At 38.7% G+C, this 23,904-nt stretch overlaps 1 protein-coding gene across 1 annotated transcript in view; it reads right to left on the minus strand.

Annotated features, from left to right (window-relative positions):
* LOC125242410 (phospholipid-transporting ATPase IF-like) overlaps positions 1 to 23,904 on the minus strand; it is a 69,247-nt gene that overhangs the window by 23,163 nt on the left and 22,180 nt on the right. Inside the window, 2 exon segments of the mRNA XM_048151247.1 lie at positions 601 to 822; positions 1,415 to 1,540. Of these exon segments, the coding sequence (XP_048007204.1) occupies positions 601 to 822; positions 1,415 to 1,540 (348 nt within the window).

Raw genomic sequence — 23,904 nt, forward strand, 5'->3', positions numbered from 1 at the left:
AAAATAGCTTTGACCATTACAGGTCATTCTATTGCCGGATACTAGGCCATCAACATTCATGCCTAAGACTGACTTGTTGTCCTCGCCTAAAAAGGCCGTGGTGAGGAAGCCTTTATTCTTTTCCACAGCAACACAAAGTTTTCTGGGTCCTTCTTATTTCTCCATTAAACAGTTACAGAAAACTTACAAATTCAAGGTGACAATCAAAACTCATCTATACCCGACTAGCGGAGGCGGTACCCACTACGTCTTCAGATTCGTCTCCCCATCCAAATTGGCGGTAGTGACGATACATTTTCCCCCTCTCTCCCCTTCAGAGCACAGCATCACCAGGTTTTTCGGAACACTATTCCCCCATATAATTTTGGCACCCAACGTGGGGCAATCTTGTCTTACCTTTAATCCTGGTTAAAACTCATATTATGAGCCCTGCACGACGTTGTCGCTTATATTTTTTCCAGTCTCATTGAAATGAAGAGAACAGAATTTAATGCTATTCGCGCCCAACGTGAGTCTTACTTTGTCCCCCGAAAGGACCCATATTCACAATATTTCCTTCCAACAGTTAAGTACCAATAATTCACAAAGATCAAAACTCACCAGGAGTATATCCAACTAGTGGCGGCGGTACCCTCAACGTCTTCAAATTCGTCTCCCCATCCAAATTGGCCGTGGTGACGAAGCATTTACCCCTCTCTCCCTCTGAACAGAGTAGCACCAGGTCAGCTGGGACTTCTTTGCCCCGCTTCACCCGGACCAACGTGCCTGGTGCGATGGAGGAGTTACGGACCTCTTTGATCACGCCACGCTGGAGTATTTCAACTGAAAGGGTAAGATTCATTAAATAGAATCAATAATTATGTAAAATACCTATTCTAAAACGTTTACAACTCCCATAGTAGATAGTAGAGGCTCCAACACAGGTAAGATGCAACCAACAACACATTGGAGATATCTTATCTTACAAGTAATATTTTGGATATCTTAAACTAAACAGTGACCTTTTGAATCAAATCTAGATAAAGACTTATCACGACGAATGATGTCAAGGGTAATCTAAGATTATGGAATTCTGCGAATTTTGATTTGGGCTAAGATCTTGTTGAAAGTTTGATTTAATATTTTTATATTCAATTATACTTACTAAATTAAAGCTTTAAACAAGACCAATGTCTTACTTAAAGCTCACACACACGAGTATTCAGGGTGTAATTTTTATAACCGGCAATATTTACCGGCAAAATAATGGGCTGGCTTTGTAAAAAATAAACATAAACACACACACAGTGATAACGCCACGTGGTCAATTTATATGGCCAACCAGGCTCCAGGGGGAACCCCCATAACCCCGCATCCGCGTATGGATCTTAGGTACGTACTTGAGGCTGATACACACGAATTCGAAATTCCTTACCAATCTGATTGTTGACTCGGCCATCAGCTTTGTGTCTAAGCCAGTCTTCGTAGCCATTCTTTACAGCTGTTACCATCACCATGAAACTGAGCGGTGCGATGCTCGTCAGTGGTGACACTGGACTGTCTGTAAAGAGGTCAAGTTGTAATATTATGAAGAGAGAACGACCAGGAAAAAGTTATATGGCCAATTAAGAAACACGTAAACATTGTAAATAATAGTTCTAAGCCGTTGTTAAAAATCAAGTAATTGTCTTATCTGTGGTAGTGTTACCCAAGGGACGTCAAGTTGTGCCAATTCTAATAATTGCTACAAAGCATTGCAAGCAGAACAGCGCCAGATCGCTCGATTCAAACTATCGTTTATTCTAATGAGCAATTTGTGAAAATTCAGAGAAAAACGATAAAATCAAGCTACATTGTTTATTTGTTTTCGGTTATGCGTCGGCTATATGAATGATGTCTTTAATATTTTCGGTTATAAAAATTACATCCTGTATTATACATTAGACTAATATTGACCGGGGATATAGACCGTGATTACCTTTTTGATTTTTGTCGAGCTCCTGATATTTTTATTCGGTGCAGTTGCATGCATGCATGCTCGACAAAAATCAAAAAGGTAATCACGGTCTATATCCCGGTCAATATAAGTCTAATGCAAATAACCGTGAATCAATCAAAACTCTCCCTGTATGCACGCCTAACATTAATTGCCCCGTTCATGTCGAAGTAACCCTTCCCAGTTAATGCCGCTAAACCTTACCCTCGCCGTTTGATCAAGAACTAACCTTTGTACTATTTCCATTGTTAAGTACCTTTAATTCAATATCATTGTTACCTTGCGCTGTATACTGTAGATTTAAGTTAAATCTAGTAATCGGTGGACAATGTTGTTGGTCTCACACCTTACTATTGTTAACACTGTAATTCTCTATTAGAGCCTTGTGTGTTACTGTTTGTTGTCCCAATTGAAAAAAAAAAAAAAACTAAATGTAAGGCCTGGACGCGCGGAGCGGAGCGTTCGGTGGGGTGTTGGATTTGCCATTATAATGTTTAATAATTGTAACATTTTAAGGTACGTTTCTCTCAAACATTTCAATTTATGGCAATAATGTCGGTAGACAAAGAAACCGGGTCGGTCTGGCAAGTTTACCTGGACTGGTTATAAAAGGGACTGCTCGTCGGCGAGCAGTCACTTTTAGTTCTACCAGCGCCACGAACAGAGATAAGTACCTTAATCTGATTATATAATAATAAGAATTGTCTGAATTAGTTTATGAAATTATTTGAAGTACCTTAATCTGATTATTTAATAAATACCTGAATTAATTTATAAATTTATTCAATGAAAATTGTCTGAATTAATTTATGAAATGGATTAATGAAAATGTAATTAAAAAGTTAATGTTTTAGTGTTTCGTTATAAACAACTCTACAACCCTGTTTATGTCTGATTATTTAATAATAATTACCCGTATTTAACTATGAAAATTAATTAATGAAAACTACCTGAATAAATTGATGAAACTGACTAATGAAATTGTAATTAAAAAAAAACCGGCCAAGTGCGAGTCGGGCTCGCGCACAAAGGGTTCCGTAGCAGCAAATATAATAAACAAAATTACAGTTAAATCAACCTATCTCAAAAACTATAAGAGATACTTTGATCAAACCAAAAATCGTTGAAAGAGTTAATTAGCATGCATCACCTCTATTTTTTTTAGAATTTTATACCCCGTAGTTATAAAAATAGAGGGGGGGGGACATACTTTTTACGACTTTGAGAGCTGATATCTCAAAAACCGTTCACTTTAAGAAAAATGTTTTTTAGAAAACTTTATATCATTTTAAAAGACCTTTCCATTGATACCCCACACGGGTATGTACATCGAAAAAAAATTTTCATCCCTCAGTTACATGTATGGGGGCCCCACCCCCAATTCTTTTTTTTACTATTTAGTGTCATAATTTTGTAGCGGTTCATACAACACATATTCCCATCAAATTTCATCACTGTAGTACTTATAGTTTCCGAGTAAATCGGCTGTGACAGACGGACAGACGGACAGACGGACAGACGGACAGACGGACATGACGAAACTATAAGGGTTCCGTTTTTGCCATTTTGGCTACGGAACCCTAATAAGCATATTTTACTATTTCATTATACGTAACTTAATAGTAACTGTTGCCGACAAGTACCGATCGCCGCTCGGGGTGAGGGCGCGCGGGGCGGGATGACCCCACCAAACAGAGATCCGATTGCGAGTCATACCGACCGGACGCAATTTGCTTTTTTAATTATCTTTTTCGCTAATTTCCTATATATGTACTTACCATTGTGCTGTATAAGTTAAATAAATATTATAGTGCATAATTTGGCCATTTTCATTAAAAAGAACCACTTTAAACTATAACAAAGTGGTCTTCGAAGCCGGATTCTATGATTCGTACACCAAAGATGGTCAACACACGTAGTACTACAAGACGTGAAAGGGAAAGAAAAGAAGAAGAATTGAAGCAAGCTACAGTGCAGCAGCCGCAAACACCTGTAAAAGATGAAGATTCGAAGAAATTGGTAGATAAGACTATTATTTTAGAAACGGGTAGTCAGATAAAACCAGAACATTCCGGACAAACAAAGGACGCGAAACCGTTAAGTCATTGTTCGCGTAAAACTAGCTACCACGGTTCGAAAAAGTCATCTTCGTCGTCTATTGTGGCACAAAGGAAGAAGCTGGAACTGGAAGCTGCTGAAGCAAAGGCTCGCATACAAATGGACTTGATAGAGAAAAAGCTACAAGTAGATCTCGCCAACCTTGAAGAAGAATACAGTCCATCTGAAGAATCTGTACCGTCAGAACAAGACCAACAGTCAGTTAAAAGTGATGTCGCCAGGTGGGTCGAGCGCAGCCAGCTGGAACTGGAGTCACAGCACGTCCCCAAGACTGGAAATAACCCGGACGCGTTGTGTTCGTCGGCAGCAGTGGTCGCCGGCACCGAGTTGCCAGTTCAGCAGTTAGCCAGCGCACTAAAGGAATTGGCCACCGTATCTGCATCCAACAATACCCAAAACGCCAGGCTGCTGAGCCGCATCAGCACCCCGAAGGAACTGCCCTTGTTCTACGGTGAACCAATGGAGTGGTTGCAATTCAAACAAGCTTTCGAAGAATCGACCAGAGTGTGTAATTTCAGCGATATTGAAAATATGTGGCGTTTAAGAAAGTGCCTACGTGGGCCCGCCAAGGAATCCGTAAACGTGCTGCTTATTAGTGGTACGTCGACTGAAACCGTTATGTCAACACTTGAGTTACAATTCGGAAATCCGGAATTAATAATATCGCGCATGCTAATGGAGATTAAAAAACTACACACTCTGCCACCGGAATACCACAAAGAAATAGTTACGTTTTCCGTGAAGATTAAAAATTACGTCACAGCTGTTCGCGCCCTAGGTCGTGGAGAGTACCTGCAAGAAATTAGCATCGTCGGCGCTATTTTATCGAAGTTACCTACGGTGTTGCTACCCAAGTGGAATGACTACAGTTACGCGCTGATTAAAGAGGGAAATAAATCTAAACTCGATATTCTCTCCGAATTTCTCCACGAGGAAGCAATGAAAGTGTCAACCTGCAGTGCTTCTCTTATGCAAGTGCGATCAGACTTTAAACGTAAAAACTATAGTGAAAATAGTGACTATAAACCGCAGACTATTTTAGTTCAAAGTGCGCACACGAACAGTACCGATAATAAGTGCCGCCTTTGTCGCGTAGGTAAACACGATTTACCGGACTGCAAAAAGTTTAAAAAATCACTACGCAAGGATCGTTGGCAGTACGTAAAACGATTCGGTTTGTGTTATAAGTGTTTATTATCGCACCATGATAGACAATCGTGCACGGCCGCCGCGTGTGACGTGGAGGGGTGTGGGCAGGCCCATCACCGGCTCCTGCATTACGTACCGGGTCAAAGTTCGCGCTCGAACCATTATAACGTTGTGGAAGTGTCGGACACTAGTGCTCAGACTGAAACTGTGACGCATATAGACGTTGACCAGCGCGAATCGTTATTAAAAGTTGTGCCGATATACCTACATGGACCTAACGGTAAAATAAAAACGACTTGTATGCTTGACGATGGCAGTGGTGTGTCGTTCATAAGTACGGAACTCGCGGAGCGCGCGGGACTGCGCGGGCGCAAACAGTGCGTTAATGTGCGCGGCGCATGGCTCAATTCAGAACAACAGTGCGAAACACAGCTGATCGACTGCTCGATATCTAATAGTGACGGGACAAAGTTCAATTTAACCGCGCGTATTGCACCCCATCTGGACTTACCTGTGCAAAACCCCGGACTTGTTAAGTGCGGTAAATATAAGTACCTAGACCGTATAATGAACTTTGTGTGTGCTGAAAATCAGAAACCTGAAATTCTCATCGGACAAGATAACTATCATTTGCATGTACCACGTGAGATCATAGAGGGCAGCGAAAATGAGCCCTACGCGACGCGTACTCCGCTGGGCTGGTGCGTGCACGGCCCGTGCCAACGTGCAGCTGTAATGAAACAACGGAAGATACACACTTCATTACATCTCAGTTATACCTATGAACAAGATATGGCAATTGAAAACAATGAAATACTACGTGAACTGCAAGAAGATATGCGTCGATCTTTCTCCATCGATTCTATGGGCGTATCTGCTAAACCTCGGCAGAACTCGGAGGACGTACTGGCCCAGGAGCACCTGGAACAAACCTCTGAACTTATCGATGGCCAGTGGCAAGTCGGCTTACCTTGGAAGGATCCTCACTGTGTCACCGTCGACTCGTATCCAAATGCACTGTCACGACTGAAAGGAGTTGAGCTGAAAATGAAAAGGAGTGAAGAGTATGCACGAAGGTATAAAGAACGCATACAACATTTGTTAGAAAATAAATATGCTGAGAAGTTAGAAAATCAAGTCACATCTGCTAGAACATGGTACTTACCTACTCATGGCGTCGATAATCCAAATAAGAAGAGCCTTCGTCTGGTTTTCGATGGGTCAGCTAAAACAAAAGGGTTCAGTTTAAATAGCTACCTATATAAAGGCCCCGACCTACTGGTACCGTTAATAGGAATCATGTGGCGATTCCGCGAAAACAAAGTTGCGATCTCTGGCGATATCAAAGACATGTTTCTCAGAGTTAAAATAAAACCCGAGGATCAGCAAGCCCTACGCTTTCTATACCGAGATAACCCCGAAGAACCTATAGATACCTACCTGATGACGTCACTCATATTTGGAGCGAATTGCGCGCCGTTCATAGCGCAATTCATAAAAAATAAAAATGTGAGACGTTTCGAGTCTACATATCCAGAGGCGGCTAACGCTATATACACGCAACACTACGTCGACGACTACATTGACAGCTTACCTGATGACCAATCTGCAATTAAGCTGGTTCGTGACGTCACATATGTTCATGCGCAAGGCGATTTTCATATACGCAATTGGAATAGCAACAGTCAAGCCGTCATCAACAGCATTCCAAAAGAGACTTTGGGAAGCAGCGCTGTAAGGTTCAAAGTCGGACAACAGTACGCGGGCGAGCGAACACTTGGTCTGCTGTGGAATCCAAGTGAAGACACGCTGGGGTTCGATGTATCGCTGAAAAAGTTATCTGAAAATATTATCAACGGAAAAGAAAGGCCTACGAAAAGAGACATTCTACGAGTTGTAATGTCAATTTTTGACGTGTATGGATATTTGTCGCCTTTCACTATAAATGGAAGATTAATTGTTCAGTTAACGTGGCAATTGGCTGTAACTTGGGATGAACAAATACCTGATGTCATCTTCGAAAAATGGCTAAAATGGATTAATCAATTAGAATTGATGAGAGAGATACGTCTACCTAGACACTACCGTCGTCATGCTGCTACGAGTGAGAGCGAGACAGTCACAACGTCTACGAGCGCAAGCGAGATAGACACCGCGCCTACAAGTGTGAGCGACACAGCCACGGATACCGCGAGTGCAAGCGAGACGCGGCTAGTACCTGTTATCAGTGCGGCGGCCGGCGGTGATGCGCCCGCACAACAACAAGGCTCAGTAACTGTAAACAACTATAATGATCTACAACTTCACGTGTTTTGCGACTCATCAGTGCAAGTTATGTGCGCGGTGGCATATTGGCGTTGGCAAGAAAACAACGTAGTCCGCACGGCGTTCATATCTAGTAAATGTCGTGTTGCAGGACTGAAGAAAACGAGTGTTCCACGCTTAGAATTGAATTCGGCAGTTATGGCAGCTCGATTAGCTGACACGATAATTAAGGAACACAGAATAAAACCAAATAGTCGTATATTTTGGTGTGACGCCACAGTGGTCCTGTATTGGGTACGAAACAACGCGCGTACCTACAAACCTTATATCGCGAACCGGCTCGGTGAAATAGATGAGCTAACAAATGCGAGCGAGTGGAGATATGTACCTACGCACCTAAACGTCGCCGATATACCTACCAGGGAGTCATTCGACCGTTGTGTGTTACCTACCGAATGGATTCAAGGACCTGCATTTCTACAAAAAAGTGAGAACGAGTGGCCACAGAATATTTTGGACGCCGACGTAAACAATGACGATTTAGAATGTGTTGTGATGATGACGTCATGCAATAGGGTAAATGTGCCTATACCTGAACCGACAAAGTTTTCATCGTGGTTGCGATTACTCAGGGCCACTTTTATAATGCTAACGTTTATAAATAAATGTAGACACATAAATGAAGACGACGGCGCCGTAATGCAGAAAGCTGAAAACTTACTTATGAAATATTCTCAAGCACAGACGTTCTCTGAAGACATACTGAAACTGAAAAATGGATCATACTTACCTAAAACAAGTAGATTACTTACCTTATCGCCGTACCTCGACGAACACGGAGTCCTACGCCTCGGAGGCCGCATCGACGCCGCTGCTGAAGTTGGACCTGAAACAAAACGACCTTCGATCTTGGACGGACGAGACTACATAGCACGGCTGCTAGTGAAGCATCATCACGTTCGCGCAGCCCACGGGAACCAGGAAACTGTCGTGAATAACCTGAAACAAAGGCATTGGATATTAGGATTACGACCGACGGTTAAAAATGTTGCAAAAAAGTGCATGCTATGTAGAATAAGAAAATGTAAACAAGAAATCCCAAGAATGGGAGACTTACCGCCTGCCCGCGTAGCTCATCATCAGCGCGCCTTTACCTACACTGGCGTTGACCTCTTCGGCCCTCTAGAAGTAACTGTGGGAAGAGGAAGACAGAAAAGGTACGGAGTGTTGTTTACATGTATGACAGTGAGGGCAGTGCACATAGAGGTAGTTAACTCACTTACCTCCGACTCTTTGATTATGGCTCTCAGACGAATGGGGGCACGACGCGGCTGGCCGCAGTATCTATATTCTGACAACGGTACTAACCTTCGAGGAGCGGATGCAGAGCTGCGAAAGTCAATCCAGGAGTTGGACCAGGAGTATCTAAAGCGTGAATCGTTAAACTATGGGACTAAATGGACATTTATCCCACCTGGAAGTCCACATTGGGCTGGAGCTTGGGAGAGGCAAATAAGGACCGTAAAAGACTGCATGAAAGTCGTGCTGAAAGAGAGAGCCCCCCGCGAGGAGACTTTGTGTACATTTTTGGCAGAGGTCGAGAGCATAGTGAACAGCCGGCCGCTCACACACGTCTCCGTCGAACCTGGAAGCATAGAAACGTTAACTCCAAATCACTTTCTTCTTGGTTCCTCTTCCGTCTTACCTCACCTTGGCGCTTATAATAACTCCGAATATTTTTTGAAAAAGCAGTGGAGAATAGCCCAACGACTGGCTGACCTATATTGGCGAAGATGGGTTAAGGAAATCCTCCCAGACCTGCTACCACGTAAAAAATGGACACAAGAAGTGAGGCCCTTACAAGTGGGAGACCTCGTCCTAATTGTAGACCCAGATGGCCCTCGCTGCGCCTGGCCGAAAGGCTTGATAGAACAGCTGTTTCCAGGCAAAGATGGCCGAATAAGGGCAGTCAAGGTTAAAACCAAGAGTGGTGTGTTTACCCGATCCGCTGCACGCGTCGCCCGCATACCAGTAGATGGTGAGTGCTGCTAAGCAGCACTGGGCTGGAGGATGTTGCCGACAAGTACCGATCGCCGCTCGGGGTGAGGGCGCGCGGGGCGGGATGACCCCACCAAACAGAGATCCGATTGCGAGTCATACCGACCGGACGCAATTTGCTTTTTTAATTATCTTTTTCGCTAATTTCCTATATATGTACTTACCATTGTGCTGTATAAGTTAAATAAATATTATAGTGCATAATTTGGCCATTTTCATTAAAAAGAACCACTTTAAACTATAACAGTAACCATGTTTATGATTTTACTCCCTTGTTGAATATTTGATGTGTTTCTTACGAGTAAATATATAATTGGTGTCATTCATTTATAACCAACGCAGTTTTATTATGTCCCATATTTGCCAATTGAATTACATATTTAAATTTATCCCAAAAACAAATTTAATTAGGATCGCTTAAATGGAGAATACAAATAAATGTTTACAATTATTTTACCATAATATTAGTCACTTCAGGTCATATGACATTTGGGTAAAGCTAATTTGTTCTTTGGAAGTTAGTTATTTCATCATATTAGTAGTCACTACAGGTCATATGACATTTGAGTAAAGCTAATTTGTTCCTTGGAAGCTAGTTACCTTTCTTGAAGTAAAAACGTTGATTATTATTTTAGACAAAAGGCTGCATATTATACCCCTTTAACATACTCGATCGCATAATTGAATTGATATGATCTCTCATACAAGCATAAAATAAAAACGTTTCATTATATAACCAAAATGCTAAATTCAGAAGTGGGATACGTTTTACCTAGCCATCTTTTAACACTGTGAATTATTTCAGAGATAACGGATTGAAATCTGCTGACCAACTTTCATACCACCATTCGGAGTGAAGTTTCTTCGGGCTGCCGATACCACAACATTGTGCTTCCTACATTTGGTCCTACTAACAGCGATGATGGGGCTGCACGGCCGACGCATGGTGCACCGATTTCGGGACCTTCTGAAAACCTGAATGGACTGGCGTTGTTATGATCATTAAAGTCGGTAAGGCCCTGAGGGCTCTGCATTATCATGTAAAAAATCTTGCTTTGAAGAAATATTGTTGTACCCACTGTGTTTTAAACTGATTTTGTTTACTTATTACGGAACTGCAGTTAATCGAGCTAGTTATTGTTATGATTATGACATCTTGAATAAATAAATTACCTCTTATTAGATCATGTTGTTTAAAAGAAAAACAGTTAACACTTTCGCTACCAAGAACCCGACTGTCGGGCACACCGCTCGTAGAAGCGTAGCCGATTACATGGGGAAACCCGTATGTAGCGAAAATGTCGTAGCGCCGCGTAGAGCCCGGTTTCGAAAGTGTTAAATCCTGAAGAAAGGGTATAAAAGTCAGAACTGAACAATACAGGTTTAGAACAATACTGGTTTAGTTTCTTCCTTTGGGAAAAAAATATATTTTGTTAATGACGTAATTCGGTAAACAAGTTCTTGTTGTAAAGATTGTATTACGACACTACTGATCCGGAGTGATCTTATAACTGCAAAACAATATTTCGATTTTCGTATTGATATAGGGTCTAAATCTCTGTATTGACCAACGTTTATTTTATTTTCCAAAAAAATATTTTTAGCTATTTCTCTTGAGAAACACTAATTTGAAAATCACTAATATATTTTTTTTGTTTATGTATTTAGCAAAGTGGCAGTTTTCACTTAATAAATAAAAATTTGATACTAATAAGTGACTCAAGATCGATGTTTTCAAGCAAATATGTACGTTTCAAAAATCGTTTTTATTCTTTTTTTACTCGCTTTTCAATTGTCCAATATTTGTTTTCGCTTACATTTTATACTGATTTTTCTCCACTTTGACCAGAATGAGACCTAAGTGGATTGCCATTATAATGAGATACAAAAAAATTGGCAATCGATATGTGATTTACTTTAGGTGGTTTCGTTGTTTATTTAACTATACTATACCAAAAACAAACAAATTAGTAAGTAATTAAACCTGCCTACCTACAAAAATGTCAAATTTAAAAGTAGTATATTAGTGTTTTCTTCAGATAGTGGCATGGCTTCAAAGTGAAAGTTATTGGTTTATTTATTGGTTTAGTTATTGGTTTATTAAATACAGTAGTTTAGTTACATACTTACCTACATCATAAAAAAAAATAGACACAAAACTTGCTGCTAAAAATGCTGTGCTTATTTTAACCTGTTCCTGCCCACCATGTAGGTACAGTTTGAGGTATTGAAATTTAAACCAAATTATTTAATAAATATGGTGGACTTTCCTTACCTACCTAATTAATAAAAAAAAATAGATTCGAAACTTGCTACTATAAATGCTGTGCTTATTCTAAGAAACGCTTAAACGTTTGTATCCCGCACTAACGTATTTCAAAATTATTTCACCAATTGCGGACCAATAAAATTTACTTTTAGTACCCAACAGTAATGTTACACACACATCCCTATTGGTTTGAATTCAATTAACATTGAAACTTTTTCCAAGTTGCTGTTACTTCGGACAAATTACTGATCTGATAAATGATAAATCTATTTATCATCATTGCGAGTATGTTTACAATTTTGTCTTCTCTTTTCGTTGAGAAGTAACGATTAAGAAAGTGTCTGAGATTTTAATTCTACTTTCACGTTTGTGTGTCTGTTATCGCATATCTTAGGCTCAAAAACGAATAAAGTTTTATTTATTTATTTGAACTTTATTGCACAAATTAACAATAACAAGTACAAATGGCGAACTTAACGCCTTAAGTCATTTTCTATCAGTCAACCGTTGGGCAAAACAGAGATAGTTTGGTGGACGCCATTATAAAGCCAGTATGAGATTTTAATGATTAAATACAAGTTGATTCTATTATAAAATAAACATATATAGATACAATAAATGAACTTACATACATATTAATATATACGTAGATAAATAAATGGACCTAGTGCAAATAAAGGCTTACGCAACTTGCTTTATAAAGAGAGTTTACTCTGTGCTTGCCTGGTTTTCGAGTTTGGGTAGATTATTATCTACAAAGAATTTTTATTGATTTCCGTTAATATTAGGGGACGGTTCTTTAGGTAAATTACAATTAATTTCTGTAAGAAAATATTGTCTTTTCTCTTACTGTTATCGAGTTATTCAGGGAATGAATTTAGTGGCTCAGTAAGCGTAGTAATAAAGGCTGCCTTTGTAATTCCTTATCATTATTTATTGTTAAATGTGTCGTCATTTACTTGAGACTGACTTTATTGTTTCTACGGGTCTCTCACATGATTGACAAATTTATAATGTATGAAAACGGTTAAAAAAAAAAACCTTTTTTCTAATTTAATAAGTGATTTGCCGGGTGGTTCCTGATAGGGATCCTGGCGACTGTCAAATTTAACAAAAAAAAAAAGTGTTTTCATATCAGCGGGTTCGTTTATACGAACCAAATTAATTTTATTACTTATGTAATAAAATTAATTTGGTCTCCCAACAAGAAAGTCATTATTAAAAAAAGGAAAGCAAAAAAAAATAAGATTAATAAATTAAATTATGAACAATAATACAAATCTCACAGAACAAGATTCTGCAAAAAAAAAAGGGTCACTAGGTAGGTACTTATTCATCTTTCATGCTGAGTAGAGTACCTACGGAAAATAGTGTGAATAGATTCAAATAAATAAGATTCTTTGGGAAAAGGGACCATTTTCAAAATATAACTGTATAAATAAGTGGGCGATTCTATATGCTTCTTTTCCTGATTATTCGTCACGTTTATGCTTTACTTCTCAAGATAGCTCATTACATAGTTAATATGTGATACTGTAATGTTTAATAAATATATTAGGTATACTATTTACTGAAAACTGTTGCTGATAAAGCGATATTTACCATGTAATAAGCTACGAATAAGGGAAGATGAGTTTTCAGTTTGTACGGCATTTGCATCTTACATGACATGCCCTTCATAAAATATTATGTCGTTAGGTCAGACTGGCCGAGCTGTTTGGAAGATATAATAATATTCACACTTGTTGATTGATCGTGAAGTAATCAGAAATAAATATATAGCTCGATTAATTGAAGTCCTAGGATATTGTATCTTTTTACAGTACAGTACAAAGATAAAAACATTTTGTGATAAAACTTGATGAAAGATATACCTATCGATGATGCTATATCTGTAAAGAAAATGTAGAATAGTATACAAAATGGTAAATGGCCATATTAAGTGCTGATTATCTTAAAGCATTCCGCAAAAAAAAACTGGCTATATTTATTGTGTACTTGCTATACTGTTACATTAATTTAAGGTTACAATAAATAACTGAAAAAAAAGGTAGCTTTTTTGCCGATTGCTTTAAGTCCGGATTAGCCGTGTTGGATATATACATATGTAATAAAATGTGTAATATATATTATATACTATGTATAATTGACAACGTTTCAAAATTTTCAGTGTCCCTAAGTCGAAAACCATTTCGAGATATAATATTAATATAATTTGTTTTTTCCCGTATTTTTATGATAACAAAAAAATCTTAAAAAATAGTTTAATGGGGAAGTGACCTCAATAGCTGATTTAGAGCTGTCACTATAACAAAAGAAACTTCCAGTTAGGAAGTCACTTGAGTTTGACAGTGACACTTGACAGTCAGACATACCGGACTGTTTAAGCTGAATGTTAAAACTTTTTTTTTTGAAATTATTTTGTCGTTTTCTTAAGTGTATGAATCAACACATGTGAAGTCATAAAACTGTGTCTTCTTAAGCTCTTTCTACTCGAAGTAGTAATAAGGGACTTTCTCATTAAAATAGCAGTTTTTGGAAAAATAAAAAAAAATACGTGTATCTTTTAGTATTGAGTTCTTTCAAACCAAACAATAAAAAGTAGTACTCAAAAATATGAAATGTTGTCAATTGTATATATACTGCTGGTCGGTTATGTGTCTGATGATTGCTTGACGTCATGGTGCAGCAGGTGACGGAGCTTTCATGCCAGGGCACATAGCTACAAAAATACTGTTGGTCGGTTGTGTGTCTGATGATTGCTCGACGTCATGTCGCAACAGGTGACGGAGCTTTCATGCCAGGGCCCACAGCTACAAAAATACTGTTGGTCGGTTGTGTGTCTGATGATTGCTCGACGTCATGTCGCAACAGGTGACGGAGCTTTCATGCCAGGGCCCACAGCTACAAAAATACTGTTGGTCGGTTGTGTGTCTGATGATTGCTCGACGTCATGTCGCAACAGGTGACGGAGCTTTCATGCCAGGGCCCACAGCTCAAAAATACTGTTGGTCGGTTGTGTGTCTGATGATTGCTCGACGTCATGTCGCAACAGGTGACGGAGCTTTCATGCCAAGGCCCACAGCTACAAAAATACTGTTGGTCGGTTGTGTGTCTGATGATTGCTCGACGTCATGTCGCAACAGGTGACGGAGCTTTCATGCCAGGGCCCATAGCTACAAAAATACTGTTGGTCGGTTGTGTGTCTGATGATTGCTCGACGTCATGTCGCAACAGGTGACGGAGCTTTCATGCCAGGGCCCACAGCTACAAAAAAATGCTGGTCGGTCACAAGTCTGATGTTTGCCTGGCTTCACGGGCAGCAGGTGATGGGGCTTACATGACAAGGCTTGTGGCTACTTAATATAAGAGTAAGATTAAGATGTATAACTATGTAAATACTTTTGTACTTCGAGATCGAAGTACTTGTCAGTATGGCCGTGTTGGATTTGCCATTATAATGTTTAATAATTGTAACATTTTAAGGTACGTTTCTCTCAAACATTTCAATTTATGGCAATAATGTCGGTAGACAAAGAAACCGGGTCGGTCTGGCAAGTTTACCTGGACTGGTTATAAAAGGGACTGCTCGTCGGCGAGCAGTCACTTTTAGTTCTACCAGCGCCACGAACAGAGATAAGTACCTTAATCTGATTATATAATAATAAGGGGATACCCCCATTTGCCAGAATTTCATTTGCCATAATTTTATTTGCCATCCTATTCAACAATCATAATATTGTTTCTCATAACATCTTATGCCATAATCATTGTTTACTATATTAATCTAGTGCCAGAAACTTTGTTTCCCATAAAGTCAGTTTCCATAATGTCATTTGTCAGAATCATCGAAATCCGTAATTACCACATTCCATACCATCATTTGTCATACAAATTAGCGTCCAGAAAAGTCAATTTCCATAATGTGCTTTGGCAGAATCGAAAACTACTATAATAGGTACTAGAAGGACTAGAGAATGAAACTGCTATCAGAAAGTAGGTTAGGTTAGGTTAGAACTGTGACCCCTGGAAAATGAAACTGCTATCAGAAAGTAGGTTAGGTTAGGTTAGAACTGTGAACCTCTGGAAAAGGCAACTGCTTGAAAAGTAGGTTAGGTTAGGTTAGAACTGTGACCCCCCGGAAAATGAAAATACTATCAGACAGTAGGTTAGGTTAGGTTAGAACTGCGACCCCCTGGAAAATGAAACTGCTATCAGAAAGTAGGTTAGGTTAGGTTAGAACTGTGAACCCTGGAGAATGAAACTGCTGGAAAAGTAGGTTAGGTTAGGTTAGAACTGTGACCCCTGGAAAATGAAATTGCTATCAGAAAGTAGGTTAGGTTAGGTAATAATATGGGCAACAATTAATATGGCAAAAATTGCTTATGGCGTTTGAATATTCTATGAAACCATATTATTGCACTTAATAATATGGCTAACAAATAGTATGGCATTGTATGATTATGGAAGGTAATATTCGGATAAACAACGAGTATGTCATATGATTTTTATGGTAAACAAATCATTCGGGCAAAGGAAATTCAGGCAAGTTAGATTCGGGCAAATGAATATTATGTTAAATGACAGTCGGGCAAACAATAGACAACCAATAATAAGAATTGTCTGAATTAGTTTATGAAATTATTTGAAGTACCTTAATCTGATTATTTAATAAATACCTGAATTAATTTATAAATTTATTCAATGAAAATTGTCTGAATTAATTTATGAAATGGATTAATGAAAATGTAATTAAAAAGTTAATGTTTTAGTGTTTCGTTATAAACAACTCTACAACCCTGTTTATGTCTGATTATTTAATAATAATTACCCGTATTTAACTATGAAAATTAATTAATGAAAACTACCTGAATAAATTGATGAAACTGACTAATGAAATTGTAATTAAAAATAAGCATATTTTACTATTTCATTATACGTAACTTAATAGTAACCATGTTTATGATTTTACTCCCTTGTTGAATATTTGATGTGTTTCTTACGAGTAAATATATAATTGGTGTCATTCATTTATAACCAACGCAGTTTTATTATGTCCCATATTTGCCAATTGAATTACATATTTAAATTTATCCCAAAAACAAATTTAATTAGGATCGCTTAAATGGAGAATACAAATAAATGTTTACAATTATTTTACCATAATATTAGTCACTTCAGGTCATATGACATTTGGGTAAAGCTAATTTGTTCTTTGGAAGTTAGTTATTTCATCATATTAGTAGTCACTACAGGTCATATGACATTTGAGTAAAGCTAATTTGTTCCTTGGAAGCTAGTTACCTTTCTTGAAGTAAAAACGTTGATTATTATTTTAGACAAAAGGCTGCATATTATACCCCTTTAACATACTCGATCGCATAATTGAATTGATATGATCTCTCATACAAGCATAAAATAAAAACGTTTCATTATATAACCAAAATGCTAAATGGGGCGTGCGTGGGGACACATGTATAAGGTTCAATTGTACGACATGCACGTCGCACGCCCCGCCCCGGCACACGCCCTATGAGCGTCAGGCGTGGGAACTCGAAACGCGGAACGCTCAATTAGTATAATAAGCACGTAGTATGGGAAACACAGGTGGTGCATCGATTTGCGATGTAGCTTGCACATGGACACGAGAGAATTAAAAAACAAAAACTTTCTTAAGTTCAAAGATACCTACCAATACTGCTATATGTAGAAACAGATTCTGCAAAATAGTTGGATCGATATTCAAATTCGAACTTTTGACACTGAGAGATTAGTATCATAATACAGCAGTGATATCTTACTCAAATCTTATAATCAGCGCTCGAATACGGCAGATGTCAATATAAGGGGTTCTTTCGTTTCGTCACTTTCGTCACATCACAAGCCTATTTTGGATAACACCTTAGTGCGTTTTCACATTATCCGATCCGATATCGCATGTAGGACCGACATCCCATACATTGAAGCCGCCATCTTTGATTTTTGCCTTTGAAATCTATCCGACATCCGATATCGGATCGGATAGTGTGAAAACACACTTAGGTATTCAGACATTAAGAGCTTTACCTTTGGTTTGCTTAATAAACGACTTAATTGACAACATTTCATTTTTTTACAATGGCTAAAAATTGATGTCTATTTGTAGATTAGGGCTTGCTGAGTACATAAAAAAATAAATTGGATTTTTAGATTCAGTTATTCTTGAGAAAATTCAAAATAACTTGGCTAAACCAAGTGTTAGGCAGATTAGAAGTATTCCGGTGCCTATATTCCGCCCGTCATCAGAAGAAAGAAGCGGTTTGACACTGACAGTTTATTGACATGGTATGATAGGTATTTTATTGTTTATGTCTGTTCAAGTATTTGTCAATTTATACGTTTGAGTTCAATTTTTACAGAGATTAAACTCATTAATGAAAGTTACGGAGGGCTACGAGGTGGCAGATTCTCGCAATCTGCCACGAGTAGATAATATAATGCTCATGCAATTTATGTGCGAAAGCGATAGCTTTAACTCTGCGGCCGTTCGCGGAACAAAAACCCTTCTTTCTACCCCGAGACACCTACGTAGAAACTGCGATTGGATACGCAGAAGTGAGGAGAGACAGGGTCATGTTTCGTCAGGTGTAGGGTCACACCCAAACATAACGTTAATTCCAAACTGTATTCAGTGCTTGCACGAATCAATGAAGCCGAGGATATCATTTTAGATGTCAAATGTGAAAATTATGCTGCAAGAGAAGGAGGATGCAAACACTCCGTTTGTTTCATCATGTGGCTGATCAAGCGGACCGAAGAGCCGTCAGTCATATCGGGTCCGATGTTACTGGACTCGGCCCAAGTTAAGTGAGACTGTGTTTCCACGAACGGTCTCATAGCGAAGAGTCTCGACCAACATTTTGAGATTTTCGCTAGGTGGTTGGATCAAGGGTCAGATGCAGAAGGCGGTGATCTTGGACACAGCGCAAATAGTCCGACGGTTCCTCTCTCTGCAGCTCTAACCACTGACAGCTTACATAACATAACTAAGGCGTAAAATACACTGAAGGGACGCACGTCGTAAAAAGCGGAACGGACGCCACGAAAACGCTCGTGCGTCCCTTCTGTGTATTTTAATTAGAAACTAACATAATATTGACTGATAAGTGTTGAAATGATTTCTTATTATTTATTTATAATAATAATAAATACATAAGGGCGTAGGGATGTGACGACCCCATCGCCCATTGGTTTTACCAGTGCAATCAGTCAACGCAGGGCAGCTTGTGGCGAGCTGTTGGGGAACAGCGACCCCACGTACCCGAGTGCTCCTGGGGAGTTCTGTTACCCGTAAGGCGGGTGGGTGGGACAGTACTCTCTACCTCTGGCTTGCCTTGGCTGGCCGTCCAGAGTGGAGTCGTTAGGGCTATATGCCCCAGGGGTGGAAGTGAAAATTTGCATAAGACGCGAGTTGGTGCAGTGGCTTAACAGCCACTGGGCAGAAAGCGGTGTACACCTCTCGACACCCTTGAGTTCTCACACCGGTGTTGCCCTTGAGCCATCTTGGATGTCGCTTTTTGTGGGGGCCCATCTTGTGGGGACGAGTCACCGTCTGCCGGAAATAAAATTGGATACCGTTTTATTAGGCAGGCGTCCGGTTTTTTATCCATAGCCCAGTATTTAGTCCATCACTTTCATCAAAATAGACCAGTTCATTTTAGATTCCATTAACTCTCAAATAGTCCTTACACCCTGGCGGGTGTTGCCTCTGCGTGTGTCCCATGATACGGGCAAGGGCAACATCCGCTCGGTGTACCCCTTACATTTCATTAAAGTGTCGAAAGGGCCTCTACGTGTTGGCTTCGGCCCCGCGCACGCCTCCCAAAGGTCCGGAATACCATTGTTCCGTGATGGGAAAGACATATAAATACATAAAAAAAAGAAAAAGCCTATTATTTCTTTCATATAGGTATATACTGTTATTTTGAGTTTACTAAATTTTATTTGTAGGAACTTATTTATTAGTTTTATTACCAAGCTTATATTGGTCTTATTTGTAAAGCCATAGGAATGGCTCTTGCTTATAAGTGACCTTATAAGTAAAGTTGCTTTTTAATGATATGGATAGCCTTTTAATCAGAAACATGAAGAAGTATTTAAATACAATTTTTTATACAAATAAAACTAAAATAAATAAATTAATTAATTCGTTTTATTGTTCGGTCAAGTACAAAGATTTCTTCACTTTATTGCATACAAGCAGTCTATGATGCACTGCACATTTACATATTCGGAGTTTACTCTGAATGACGTAGGTACTCCCTAATAACTTCCTTCGGTCGTGTTTTAATTTATTGCCACTCTTTTCAAACTTCCTTTTTTATGCACTTGTATCGTAATGTACTATATTATTATCTTGCACAACACTATGTTTAATGATAGCATTTTACAGCGTTTTTCAAGCCATTCTATAATCCACCAACATGATTTTGGGATACGTATTCCATTCCAGACTATTTTCAATCAAAGACAGTATAAAGTTTTTGGTACTGTTAATGTCACTTTCAGAGTTCACTTCTGTTTCTGAGGAGCTCCCATGTCCCGAGAAGTCAGAACTTGGTGGTAGGTCTATTACTACAGATAAATTATCCTCGAAGGTTCTTCTTTTTCCGATTGATTTTTCACTTGAGTTGTCATGTTTCTGTATACAAATTTATTTACATTCGTCTTATTAACAGTGGCGCACCATTCTGCCCTGTTTCCGTGCGGTACGAAAAAGAAATATTTTTCGGACGACATTAAAGCGTGATTAAAGCTTTATGTTTACAAGTTGGCACGAAACATGTAATTAAGGGATCTTGTCGGTACATTTTTTTTATTGCTTATGATGGGGTTCTTTAAACTAACAATTTATTTTCAAAGATTATTTCAGAGTTTAATTTTATGAAATCAAACACAACGGAAAAATGTCAAATGTCACTGTCAAGTAATCGCTGACATTCACAGATACAGTATACTTTTACTTTTTTTTAGTGAGTTGACTACAGCCTTATAGTGTTTTATGCCTAGACATGTACTTACGCCCTTTCAGAACGAAGCGTTTTTAAATAATAAAAATGAGGGGGTTAAACTCAAAATAAAATGAAAAGAAAAAATACGGGTCTCTTAACTTTTTGAGTACTATTACACACCATTATAAAAATAAGGGGTAAGAAAAATGAAATGTTGTCAATTATTTACAAAAAAGTGTAGGTAATAAAAACTTGTAGATCAGGGAACGGAAATAAACTCTAAAATTCGAGTTAACTAGGATTGCGGTGTCACACCTCGGACACTGGCGATTAAATATATGAAAGAGGCGCGTTCCTAGCACACAGTCTAAGATCGTGTAGGTGAACACGTACCCTGCTTGTATGAGTAAAATATGACAGGTCGACTGTTCGCGTTTTTGACAGTCGGTAACTGGGAGGTAACCGAGAGGGGGTGGGCGGCACTTTCAGCGGGGAGCGGGAGTGGCCATACTGTACGATAGTACTCTTTATTATACTGTGGCGGTGTCGTTAAATAGCGGTCATCTCCATACAAAATGTAGTGGCCGCTATTGGAAACCAGAGCTTAATAAAATTATGTAGTAATTACTTAATAGCTAGCAGTCGACCTACGTGTGACTTTTGCTACTTTAAAAGGTGTTTTAGTTGACCTAGAACTTACTGACCAACATTTACGTTCAGCAAGTTTTCAAGTTCGATTGGTTTAAATGGATTCAATATTAAATTTTTGTCTATTACACAGCCTACAGACTTGAGAAGTTGCGAGATGTTATTGTCCCCGATTTGTAAGTTCACATTTTTGACACATTTGTTTTGAAGTATGTTGCGATGTGGCTAAGACGTATCGTTTGCCAAATCTAACGATTCATTTCGAATTGGTTGAATCGGTTAGGCCCTATGTACAAGGAGGCGCTTAAACAAATATACGATTTCTATCAACTTACTGAAATGTCATTTGAATCGAAATGACACTCTGCCACAGCACTAGTTTAAAAATAAAAATGAATGATAAATGACAGTAAATCTTGCGTGATAATTCTCTCTCACCGCTGGGCGAGTAACTATAAACATCGACGTGTCCCTTTTATTTACACGGGAGTGATTATCTTTTGTTCGTTTTTATAGCCGATAGCTCATAGCAAAACCTTGATAAGCGTACATTTCAATATCCTACAAATGTTTATCATTCCTGTGCGCGATTTCAAGTGCGCTTATCTACCGGCCTCGCCGAAGTGTCAATCGTTGACGCTACGTGGCGATTGAAACGCAATGTGTCTCTGTCACAACAATACAGAAGAGCGAGTGAGAGCTAGCTACGATACGCTTACGAAGCGATACGTGTATACCGCGTGTGGATTCCATACGGGCGAATAATATATCCAGTTATAGTATCTGTCAAACGAATCGTATAGAATACCTAATTATTTTGTTAAAAAGTGTTATTAATGAAGAGTAGTTAATTTTTTTAATCTGACCAAGCGGCAATGTACGCCGTCAAACATTTCACATGACATAAACGTCATGTCATGTCGTAATGACAATTAGGTAGGTACGCTAATTGATGTGGACATAATACATTGCGTGCTGAATTATTACGAGTATGTATGAAAAAACAAATCTCGTCTATTCAAAAAGAAAACATATACAGAATGGGGCCTGTAACAAAGGCGAAAAATTGAACTCTAGGCTATTCTCCTTATACTGATCAACATTTGATCGGCGACTTTTAAAAATAACTTGTATTTTGATTTTTATCACCCTTGAAAGTTTTTTCTAAGAGGTAATGTATTGCGAATTCTGTTAAGTCTAAAGTGTGACAGACAACGTCAATGACAACAATAATGGCGTACATTGAAGCTAATATTTATTTTGTATGAAAATTTGAAAATTTAGAGACTTCATAATTTTTAAAAGTCACTGAAAAAATGTTGATCAGTATAAGGAGAATAGCCTACAGTTCAATTCTTCGCCTTTGTTACAGGCCCCACTCTGTAGTTAAGCTCCTTGGGTCCGATACTAATCGTTATGAAGATATTCGCCCGTATGGAATACACACGCTGTATTGTGACGTTGGCAGTTTGTAAGAGTTCCCACTTATGACTTCACAGTTATTTACGTACGTTTGTGATTAATCTTCCCTTATCTACTACGTGTCTACGAAAGTACTTGTTTATTTACAATACCTCATTATTGACTATTGATATCCATACTAATATTATAAATGGGAAAGTGTGTGTGTCTGTTTGTTTGTCCGTCTTTCACGGCAAAACGGAGCGATGAATTGACGTGATTTTTTAACTGGAGATACTTGAAGGTGTTGGAGTATAAATTAAAAGATACTACCTGTATGTAGGCTACCTATTTGATAGCCGTCATGTTTAGTTCATAGTAGGTTCTGTCAGGTGGCGCCTCTATCAATGCGGTTTAACGTAATTCAAATGTAACGTGTTGACAAGCTAAATAAAATTCAGTTATAAAAGAATTCTCATAGTTTACTTGATTAAAGCCTAGCCCCAATAGGTTATGGGGCCCAGGCACGCTAGTGCGCGTAGAAATAAACTGTGAAGAGCAGAAATAAGTTCGCGATTAAGTGTGTTTCGCGTGAAAGATAGGTAGAAAAGATGGAGGTCACTAATGCAATGCGAGTAGAAAAATTTGATGGTAGGAATTTTCGCCAGTGGAAGTTTCAGATAAATTGTGCCTTGAAAGCTAAGGGTTTGGATATTACGCAAGTAAAACCCGAACAAGCGACGGCGACTCAATCTGCACAATGGTTGAAACAAGATGGCATGGCTATGTTTATTATTACCTCGTCTATGGATTTGAACCAAATCTCGCTCATAGAAAATTGTGAAACTGCCAAGGAGATTATGGATAAATTGGAGTCGATATATGAACAAAAGTCGGAGTATAATAAGATGATGGTCCATGAAAAGTTTTACCAGTATAAAATGTCAGCAACTGACAGCATCGCTCAACATATTTCGAAGGTAGAAAATTTAGCGAAGCAGTTGAAAGAAAGTGGTGAAACTATTAGTGAC

Source organism: Leguminivora glycinivorella, chromosome 1 (genome assembly GCF_023078275.1).
Source record: "Leguminivora glycinivorella isolate SPB_JAAS2020 chromosome 1, LegGlyc_1.1, whole genome shotgun sequence".
In the NCBI taxonomy this organism is placed as follows: Eukaryota; Metazoa; Arthropoda; class Insecta; order Lepidoptera; family Tortricidae; genus Leguminivora; species Leguminivora glycinivorella.